We start from the raw sequence: 11,510 nt of genomic DNA on the forward strand, positions 1-11,510 counted from the left end.
TCTATTTTGAAACAGCATGGGGAATTTTTGCTTTCTGTATGCCTTAATCCTACTAGAGGCCTGGTGCATGACAATCATGCAATGGGGGTAGGCAGTCATCAGCCCGGCCTGTGCCCTCTTGCAGTCCCGAACCCCTTGGGAGGTGTCTACCTGCTAGCTTAGGGGAGTGGGCCGAAGCTGGCAGGCGGATATCCCCCAAGAGGTTCTTAGTACTGCCACGGAGGCAGGAGAGGCCGCCGCCGCCGCCGCCACCACCACCACCACCACCACCACCACCACCACCACCACCGCTGTGCTTGCCAGGCATGAGCCTGGCTTCTGGCTAAGTGGTGCTCCTCCTGTGGGAGAACAGACTACCAGGGAGCAGCTCCTGCATTGAGCATCTGCCCCCTAGTGGTCAGTGTGTGTCATAGGGGCTGGTTTTTCTGTTGTTTGGTTGATTTGCATATTAGGGTTTTATTATATAGAATTGTGTTATAACAGATTGGATAAGACTACGAGGATAGAGCAAAGGGTTTAGATTCAAGACCTAGTCAGTTTGTGGAGTCATCAGCATTTGATGAAGATGTGGAGGTTATCAGGGAGGGAAAAGGCTAACATGACTCAGCCCCAAGTAGTACTAGCCCCAAGTATGTCTTTCTCAAGAGGAGGAAACAGATTTGTGAGGAGAGAGAGCTCAAGTCCAACATGCTGAGCTGGTGGCCATGGTACATCCCTTGCTGCCTAGCGGGCAATTATGAATCTTTAGGTGTGGAACGGGAAGGATGTAGCTGCTAGAGAGAGAATTTAGAGCAGTTATCAGTTGACAACCTACCAAAATAATCCTTGGGAATCACTGGTCTAGATCATCTGACCCCTAAGCCCATTTTTCTTTTTCCCTTCTGTAGTTTAGAAGCACACTCAAACACTGTGAACAATCTTATGCCCCACCTTATTTACCCCTCCCTGAAGAAACTGCGAGTAATCCTATTTAGGTAATTTTCTATCTATTATATTCAAATTCTTTCTCAGAGCGTGGCCCGGACCCAGTAGTTAGGGGAGGAATGTTGGCCATTATTTTTAATTAAAATTATCTTTTCGGAAAGATATAAAAGTGACTTCTATGGTTCCACTGGTTAGCTGTTATCCGTAAAATATCAGATTATTAATTAAACGTGTTTGCTTAGTAATTCTCACGATACGCTGATTAGGTAGGTACTTCTCCATTAAACAGATGAGAACACAAGCCAAGAGGTTAGGGAATTTGCCCCAGATCACACAGCTATTAAGAAAGTGGGTGAGCCAAAAATCAAACCTCATTTCAAGACCCAGCCCCTTCACCAACCTTATTCACTCTCTTTGAGCCAAATTTTAAAGCATCAAGCGCAATAAAGCCCCTTATTTTGTTCCCAATCCGTTTTCCCAGACTCCTTGGGGCATCGTATGACTACTACTTGCACAAGTTAAGAGACCTAAATCTCCAGCCTTGGCATGACCCCGCCAAGATGACATTTTGTTTGGCCGACAACTTCGGCTTCGGACCCCCGCCCCCTCAGCGGACGGGAAAAGCCACAGCCTGGCCCTCCGGGGGCGGGGCCACGGCTCCCGGCGCCGCCCAGGCCCCGCCCCCTCGCCCAGGATGCATCTGGTTGAAAACAAAATCCCACGTGACTGGCTTCGCTCTCAGGCTATCATGGCGTCTCCCAGTGGGAAGGGAGCCCGGGCGCCGGAGGCTCCCGGCGGCGGGCCCCGGCCGCTCGCCCGGGACCTGGAGGACTCGGTGGACGACGCGGAGGGGCTGTACGTGGCGGTGGAGCGGTGCCCGCTATGCAACACCACCCGCCGGCGGCTGACCTGCGCCAAGTGCGTTCAGAACGGCGATTTCGTCTACTTCGACGGCCGCGACCGGGAGAGGTACGGCGGCCGCCACGGCCCTATTGTCTCTTCCCCGGGTGGCTCCTCAGCTCCGCGCTGGAGGCTGGAGCCCGAGGCCCCAGGTCTGGACCCCGGACTCCCTCGAGAGGAGGGGGAAGAGAGGGAACGGAGCTGCTTTGCTCCCAGGGAACGGGGTCGGGGTCGGGGTCTGGATGAGGGAAGGTCGCCGTTTCCCCTTAACCCACCCGAGAGGTCTGACCCCTCTGTGCTCTGGAGAGACGGGGACTCTGGAGAGGTCTCCCCCTGTTGCTGCCTGAGAGTTGTAGTCTCAGCTCTTTGCTGCACTCCCATTCAAAGCTTGATTTAACCTTTTTCTGTCTTTGGAAATACACTCACCCTCTAGGTAGAAGAGATCAAAAGAGAAGCAAGCAAGTGGTTAAGGAGGGATTCGAGCCCCGGAAGCCTGAGCCGCAGCTGGACCTCGTTATCAGTCATGCTTATTACTCTGTGTGAGCTGAGAGGAGCTAGTTACTCCCTGATTGTTTTGGATACTACGGAGTTTGGGCATGTGTTTTGGCTTTGTTTTAAGGCATGAGTTAAGAGAAATTTAGGAACAAGTTTTGAAATCAAAACAGAGCTACAGGTCCTTGGTTAAGGCAATTGAAGAATTGGTGTGTTTAGTTGAAGGGTCTCTCTCCTAACTTTTATTTCACTAAGATAAGCTAGCTTTTTCATTGCAAAAGTTCAGGTAGTAATTCGCTTAATCCAAGAAGTTGTTATCCCAATTTATTGCTGAGTAAACTGCATAGTAAGTGCCCTCCCCTAGGTCACATAGTTGAGTGTAGGGGCCAGAATTAAGATCCAGACATCCTGAACTCTTACACCATGCATTTAACCACCAGTTTGTACAACCTTTATATTTGGAAATGTTTTGAGTTCCTAGTTTTCCTCTGTGAATGGAGTTCGATTCTTTTCTTCCTGTTTTGAGATTTGTAGAACATAATCTTTTTAGTTCATTGCCGTTTGATGACTTTAGAAACTGACCTAATAAGTGATAGCTTTAAAAGTTAAAGCAGCCGAAACCGGTTTGGCTCAGTGGTAGAGCGTCCGTCTGAGGACTGAAAGGTCCCAGGTTTGATTCCCGTCAAGGGCATGTACCTGGGTTGCGGGCACATCCTCGGTAGGGGGTGTGCAAGAGGCAGCTGGTCAATGTTTCTCTCTCATTGACGTTTCTAGCTCTCTATCTCTCTCCCTCCCTCTCTGTAAAAAATCAATAAAATATATATTTAAAAAAATAAAAGTTAAAGGAGTTTTTTAATTTTAAGAATACTAGTTATGAGATGGGAATGTCTAACTGATGGAGTTGTTCAAGGGTTCAGTTCTGAATCTTCTATCTGTATGTTTTCCTGCATCCATTCTCATGACTTAAATACCATGTATACGCTGAAGACTGCCAGACTAGATCCAAACCAGACCTCTCTGGAATCTAGAAAACAGCTGCCTGCCCAACTTCTATATTTAAATTTGTAATAAGTATCTATCTTGGCAAACTGGAGTTATTTTCCAATATAAATCTGTTCCTCCCATGCTCATGCCAAACTCAGTAAATGGTAACCTCATTCTTCTTTGGTACAGGACAAAAAACAGTCTTCCTTGATTGCTCTCTTAATGCTACCCCATCTAATCCCATCAACAGATTCTATCCACTCTTCAAAAGCTGCCCTAAGCTGGACCCTTTCACCACCTACGCTGACCCACCAAAGGAACAATGCCTCATGAGCCTCTGCTTCCACCTTTGCTTCCTTACAGTGTTATTTCCATATTGCAACCAGAGTACTGCCACTCCTCCATTCCTCTTCGAAATCTTTCAGGATTTCAAAGTAAAAAAGCTGACGTCCTTAATTCGAGTTCTGTATCGCCTGTTCTCTGATGTATTATTTTTCCCTTACCTACTCTGTTATACCACCTGGCTTCCTTGCCAGTCCTCAGACACACAAAAAACACTCCTGCCTGGCGGCATTGCAGTCTTATTCACACTGCTGGAAGCTCTTCTCCCCAAAATAGTCAGGGCTGCCTTTGTTTCCTTTAGGTCTCTGCTCATTAGAGAAACTCTTTTTGACCACTCAATTAAAATACTCACCTCCTTTCCCAGGTTACCTGCTTTAATGGCTTACATGGCAATTATCTCCATCTATGGCTTACATGTCTAACTGCCCTCCACTCCAAATATGTAAGCTCTGTGAGGGCAAGACTTTATCAGTTTTGTACTCTTCCCATGTCCTCACCTAGTAGAGGATAGATTTATAAGATTTGTTGAATGATTGAATGGATATATCTCTCTTTCCCAAACTGTCTCATCCTGAATCATTTTCCTTTTATCGGTTGTTAGTAAGCCAGAAGCCTGGGAATTATTTCATGTATCCAAATAATTGGCAAGTTTAATTTGATTTGCTCTAAAATAGATCTTGAATTTGTCTACTTCTAGTCCAGACTGCCTTCACTTTTCTCTTGGCTTATTGGTTTCCTTTTTTTCTTTTCTTTTTTTTTTTTTTAATCTATACAACTTCTCCCCATCCTCTCTGGCCAGCACACAACAGCCACTGTAAAAAAGTAAATCATATAACATTATTGTTTTGCTTAAACCTTTTCAATGATTTCTCATTGAGTTTAAAATTCAAAAAAGTAATTAATTAATTAAAAAGTAAAGCCAAGCTCCTTTCCATGGCATATAAAGTCCCATGTGATGTGACTGTTACTTATTTAACTTTGGCTATAAGGCTGAGTTAAAAATGTAGGCTTTGAATTGATACTGCATTAAATTGAATCACTGCTATGTGATTTTGAACAAGTTAACTTTGCCTACACTTGTTTATTTCATTTTGAAAATGGCAGGGTTTCTGGTAACAATTACGTAAGAGGATGCATTAAACTACAATACTTAGCATGAAGTCTAGTATAAAGCACTCAAATATTAACTCAAGCTATTCATTTGCAAATTGTCTAACTGTATTAAAATGTCTCACCCTTGGGCTCTTCCCCTTGCTGTTCCCTCTGCCTGGAACACTGTACTTCCTGACTGGCATCTTGTCTTTCTGTCTTAACTTTAACCTTGCTTCCTTAGTGAGGCTTTCCCTGACCTTCACTAAGGTAGGGTCACACTTCCATCTCTTCCCCTGTTATTCCCAATCACAGTACTCAGTCCCATCTGGTACTGAGCATGATGTGTAATATTATTTGTTAGAGGAGGAGCTCTGCATTCACAGTGCAGTTTCATGAGGACATGAATTCCGGTTTTGTTCAATCAGATCACCAGTACTTTGCACAGTGGCCATGGAGCACACAGACATATTGTTGAAGGAATGATAAAAGTCAATAAACCTTTAAAAATAATTTTTATTATTATTATTGTTTATTTATTTTTTTGTTGCTAAATCTGAGCCTTAAAGTGAATTTTCAGGAGAAAGGTGTGTTCTAGTGGTTTTCTTTTTCTGACCAAGAAAAAGAAAGAGCCAATACCATAACCATTCCAAGTTGAGAAATAGAAAAGAAAGTCTAGGGTTCAGGGACAAGAAGACTGCTCAAGAGTCTGCTCAGGCAGCTTCATGTCACTTTTCATTGTTCCCATTTCTGAACTGTCTTCCTTAAGAAGTGGAGTTTGTTTTCATCATTCCCAGAACAATGCCAAATATCTGCTAGGATGAAGCAATCTCTTGAGACCCAGGACCATTGTGCTAAAAGCCAAATCATTTTTTTTTTAATATATATATTTCATTGATTTTTTTACAGAGAGGAAAGGAGAGAGAGATGAGAGAGAAACATCGACCAGCTGCCTCTTGCACACCCCCTACTAGGGATGTGCCCACAACCATGGTACATGCCCTTGACCGGAATCGAACCTGGGACCGACGCTCTACAGCTGAGCCAAACCGGTTTTGGCCCAAATCATTTTTTATGAGCTCTCACTGGATGTAGTTATCTACATAAAACATTCTTGCAAGTTATAGAAGAGAAAGGATTTACCCTGATTACTAATAAGCCTCAAATTTCGGGGATGAGGTTGGTTGTGAGATATTTTTAGTATTTATGAAAGTTTTCTACTCTGGATTTTGCTTTCATACTCTATATGAAAAACTCACTAACTCTAGGAAATCACTTGAAAATAAAATATGGAGATTTACAGCACAGTTAAAAAAAAAACACCCTTGTTTAACCTCTGATTCTTTTCAATAAATTACCCAAATTACCTGTGCTTACATGGATCTTGAATGTTATCATATATATCAAAGTTCTTGTAAATATAAATGTTTTTTGTTTGTTTGTTTGTTTGTTTAGTTTCATTAATGGGCTACCTGAATGTACAGGTTTTAACAGTTTAACAGTCCCAGCAGTCGTGGCTCAGTGGTTGAGCATCAATCTATGAACCAAGAGGTCATGGGTTTGATTCCCAGTCAGGGCCCATGCCCAGGTTGCAGGCTTGATCTCCAGTAGGCGGTGTGCAGGAGGCAGCCCATCAATGACTCTCTCATCACTGATGTTTCTATCACTCTCTTCCTTTCATTTTCTCTCTAAAATCACTAATATATATATATATATATATATATATATATATATATATAAAATAGTTGAATAATTCAAGGAAAATTAGATATTAAAGACTAATTATAATAACAGTTCCTTTCACAACTAAGAGGGAAGCATGTGTCTTTATATAATTTTGTGAAAAGTAAGAGTTGGTAGATAGATTGGTTGAAAAACATCTAAACACTACTTTTTTGTTGTTCAGTGGGGAGACTTCCTTATACCACAGTATTCTCACCAACACTGTCCTTTCCTCATCTCTCACCTTGGCCCCAGTCCTAAGACAATACCCACTTTCTTCTCCACTTTTTCACCTGCCTTTTAACTTGTGTGCTTCTTTAAGAGATGAGGAGAAGTGACTTAAGCAGTACTCCAACACAATCCTTGGATTGTACTGGCGAATATTTTACAATTACAGGTCTTTTAACTGGAATATAATTTTCTGGATTATTCATTTATCTGATACCAAAAATAGCACTCTTGCTCAATAGGGAACTGACAAGTTGAAGTCATCTTCCCAGTCAAAACTGGAAAGAATTCAGTTACTGGTTTATAATAGGGGTAAGGGTGGGATGGGGAGCATAATGTGAGGATGCCTGCTGGTTTAGGAACCAGTTATTTTAAAATTGGATTAAAAAGGCAGACATTTTATGAGCATATGGGATATTGCTTTTTTAAGTACTTTTTCAAGAATGATGCAGCATTACCTTCATTAATAAGTTTTAAGAATATATTACTACATTTTATCAGTAAATAGAAATATAGGCACTAAGCAAACTGAAGTAGGATTAAAGGATGAGCAAGAAATTTAGACACTATCGAAGATTTCAAGAAGAAGACACAACCAACATCCAAAAAATTGTCTTCTAGATATTTCTGTTCTTTCCCTCTAGTATTCTTTTGGTTTTCAGTGATGATAGCCTGTCCATAAAAATGTATTGTCTTAAGAATTCAGTTCTGATGCCACATTTGTATATCTCACTCAGCAGAACAAAAGCTCTTCAGGTAGCTGGTCTCCCCACCTTTAGATAAGAGTTTACCACCCTTACTGCTGCTTGAGTGTATCTGCTAAGAAAATATGTTTGGTTTTCAGTCAATATCACTGGCTATGCTTCATCATTGTAACTTTTAAAATTTATATCAATAAAAGGCTTTCCATTTATTATCTGCCATTTATTTCCTACCACAATGCCATGTGTTATTAACCTGTCTTAAAAGTGAATAAACAGAGGAGTTGTGCTTAGACTATACTAATTTTTAAATTCACTTGCAGATCTGAACTGTGTGTGTGTGTGTGTGTGTGTGTGTGTGAAAAAAATATATATATATATATATAGTTCAGTTTATATATATATATATATATATATATATATATATATATAGTTATATATATATTTAGTTCAGTTTAATGCATTTGTAAGTTTAAGTGCTAAATCACTCATTATAATGAAGAAAAGGGAAACTAAAGTATATTATGTGCTAAATGCCTGTATTTGATGCTTTCATATTTATATTATTTAATCCCTGTAACCAAGTCGTGTAAGCAGTATTCCCATTTTACAAGTTAGATTAAATGGCACTTGGTTTCCATTTTCTACTCACTTACCTTCATTCCTGCCTGTGAAGTGTTTTTACTGTATTTTCTGAAATCCTAAACATTCTAACATAAAAAGCCATCCCGATGAGGACCATGTTTTTCCCCTATTGCATTTGTCCATAAACATTACACTCTTTCTAGTATTTGCCTGAAGCTGAGGAAGAAAAATTTGATGGCTAGTAATTCTTCCTGTGTTCACAATTAAGCCTCCACTTAAACAAGGAGATTGTTATTCTCTCTTCTCCAGGAACCTCTGTGCTCTCACTTACCTGAGAAGCCTCACTGCCTTATTTCTATATCCAGAAAGTCATTAATTCTTCTTCCACAATCTGGGCCCAAATCAGTGATGGGTAAAACTCCCCACAGTGACCTAAAAACGGTGAGCTCATTTCAACCCCTTATATTTAAGGAACCCAAAGAATATAGCCTATCTCAGGGACCTAAGAACTCTAGGTACTTTAAGGGTATTAAATATGTGCTAGTGACCTGTTGCAGGAAGATTCCTGCAAGACTTCCAGCCCGCCACTGCCACCTCTCCGCCCCCTCACCTCTCCCGCTGTGGTGGCCAGGGCGGGGATGGGCGGGGCACATTCTTCCCTTCCCACCTGCCCCACCATGCCCACAGCCACCACCGACCCTGAGGCAGCCTGTGCACTGCCACCACTGCTGCGTGCCCCGCCCCACCTGCCCAACCCACTGTGCCCTCTGCCTTCCACCAGCTCCGCAGCCACCTTGCTTTCCACTTTTCCCCCCCCCTCTTCCTTCTGTACTGTTCTCAGTCTTCACTCCTCCCTATTTCTGCATATGCAAATTTGCCAACATCTTTGTTGGGTTAATTTGCATACTCACTCTAATGGGCTGGTGGGCGTGGCTTGTGGGTGTAGTGGAGTGATGGTTAATTTGCATATTGCTCTATTATTAGGTAGGATTTTTATAGTAGATGTGATCCTCAGGGGGTGAACATGAGAAATTTTCATTGATTGTATACCTTTTTTCTGATTGGAAAAGAATATATGAGTATTGTAGAAATTTGCAAAGTACAGAAATACATAAAGGAGGAGACAGAATTTTTTTTTAGGCCTTCAGTTGCTTATTTGAAAGTTTTGGATTTTTTTCCTTTCTAGAATACATTAGTGGTTATAATACATCAAAGGTTTCTCGGACCTTTCTATTGCCATAACCCTAGGCATAAAGTAAACATACCCCTAGGATGAGGGAAGGACTGGGCAGGCAGAGGGAGGGATTGGTTCCTTTGTGAGAGGTGCTGTGCTTGGGACATATAAGTGCTCAGTAGGTGGCTTAATAGTTGTAGGTGTTATAATGATGCTAATTATCTATCAGCACAGAATTAATGTGGATCCCTAATAGAGAGCTGCCGTCGTGCTGTTTTTTCTGGTAATATGGGATATTTACGAATGGTCTAACCTGTGTATAACTCTCAGTTGCCCATGATTGTTAGTGGCCAGGGCTCACACTCATTAGCAACACACTTCTGTCCTCACTATCCCACTTGGCAGTGTTGACACTTTGGTGTAGAGATGAATTTTTTACCTTGTGAAACATAATTTCCTCTGCCCTTAATGACTTCCTTCCCTTGCCAGGGCCAGCTCTCACTCATCCCAAGTCTTAGCCCAGATAGGCACAGCTCACAAGCCCCCTCGGAAGCCTGCCCTGGGGGGAGGGGGGTGCCGTCTCTGTACTTCCAGGTACAGGAGACGGCGCATCCACCTCTATAGAAGGGAGAATGAAATTAAGTCAACTTAAGGGAGTATTTTTTTAATGGAAAAGAAATGATTAGTTATAAAAGCATGGAAGAATTTAGGAAACAGTAATCCATGGAAGAAAACAAATCTTATAAATGGAGAAATTTGGTAAATAATGTAGAAGGCCTTTTTAAATTGGGAGAAAATATAGGAAACTGTTGTAAAAGCCATGGTGCACAGTACAGGTTCACTGGCAGGTTCCTTTCAGAAACCACAAAATGCTGAAGACATTGAACAAACCAACACAAAATTGATAAACGCATCTGCATAAAAGTTGGAAAATTCTGTAGAACAGAAACTTGAGTAGTCAAAAGCAGATTGAGGTGGGAGATTTTTCAAGATGTATGAAAGGAAAATGGCTAATTTCCCTAATACTTAAAAAACTATAGAAAGATGGACAAAGGACATAGACAGGAATAGCAAAAGAAAACTAAGTGGCTAATTATTTAGGGAAAGGGTGTTCATTTTTAGTGAAATAAAGTATTTGAATTATGTGCTATTTTGGGGGGAAAGGGGTGGAAAAGCCAGTCAGGTTAGCAAAGACTAAAATGTGCAGTGTTTGGGGAGAGTATGAAAAAACAGATTCTGTTACTGGTGGGGTTGTGAATTATATTAAATGATCCAGAAGAAATTTAAAAATAACTGCCAGAATTTTGCTTGTACATTTTGACCTAGCAATTTATTTTACTTACTGGAATTTCTCATAGGGAATCTTAAAAGCTTGTAAAGATTGATGCAATAAGATATTCATTCATAATATTGATAATAGTGAAAAATTGGCCATGTTTAATAAGAGTTTATATAAGTAAATTATATGCCCTAGCCTGTTTGGCTCAGTGGATAGAGTGTCGGCCTTTGGACTGAAGGGTCCCACGTTTGATTCCAGTCAAGGGCACATACTTCAGTTGCAGGTACGTGGTCAGGCTGGTGTAGGAGGCAACCAATCTATGTGTTTCCCTAATATCAATATTTCTCTCTGTCTTTCCCTCTCCCACTCTCTAAAAATCAACAGAAAAATATCCTCAGGTGAGGATTAAAAAAATAAATTATATGATGTCTAGTGTATGAAATTCTGTGTATCTGTTCAAGAATGAGATACTTATATGTTCTGACACGGAAAAAACATACATACGGAATATTTTATGTTATAAAACCAACTTGAAAGTACAAAAGAAACATATAATATGATTCCTTCCCCCCCTTTAAAAAAAAAATCCTCACAGAGGATATGCTCATTGATTTTTAGAGGGAAGAGAAGGGTAGGGGGGAGATATGTGCCCTGACCAGGAATGGAACCCACAACTTTTTGGCATATGTGATGACACTCCAACCAACAGAGCCACACTAGCCAGGGCTCCTTTTTGAATATAATGACCATCTGTTAATCTCTCCATTTGTTGGAAACCGTATTGAGAAAGCACAGACTTATGGAATGAATTTTTTTTAATCTATTTCCATGAGTAGTGGGATGGAGAATGCAGAGAATGGATGAGTGTGCTGATGAGCAATTGAAATGCTGACCCAGCCACATTCCTTGATATCATCTGCTGTTTAGCTTTGTTAACACCATTTAGTTTTAATTTCCTTCATCAAGGATACTGTGACTCATGAACTGTTTGGTACAGAAAGAATTACCTTCCGTTTATTCCTGCATATTTGTTATAAGTGTGTGTGTGTGTGTGTGTACACAAAAGCCCAAGAGAATCAACCATCTTTAA

The 11,510-nt window shown here is 41.1% G+C and overlaps 1 protein-coding gene across 3 annotated transcripts in view; it reads left to right on the forward strand.

Moving 5' to 3' along the window:
• The first annotated feature begins 1,646 nt into the window (after positions 1 to 1,646).
• Positions 1,647 to 11,510, forward strand: part of ATG14 (autophagy related 14) — a 45,884-nt gene continuing 36,020 nt past the window's right edge. For all 3 annotated transcript variants that reach the window (XR_004987571.2, XM_045580363.1, XM_036436047.2), the window contains exon 1: positions 1,647 to 1,893. Coding sequence is in view for 2 of the 3 variants with exons in the window: in XM_045580363.1 (XP_045436319.1) it covers positions 1,673 to 1,893 (221 nt within the window). In the remaining variant the exon portion in view is untranslated. The remainder of the gene's footprint in view (positions 1,894 to 11,510) is intronic.

The sequence above is a fragment of the Pipistrellus kuhlii genome, unplaced genomic scaffold, assembly GCF_014108245.1.
Source record: "Pipistrellus kuhlii isolate mPipKuh1 unplaced genomic scaffold, mPipKuh1.p scaffold_m20_p_1, whole genome shotgun sequence".
NCBI lineage: Eukaryota > Metazoa > Chordata > Mammalia > Chiroptera > Vespertilionidae > Pipistrellus > Pipistrellus kuhlii.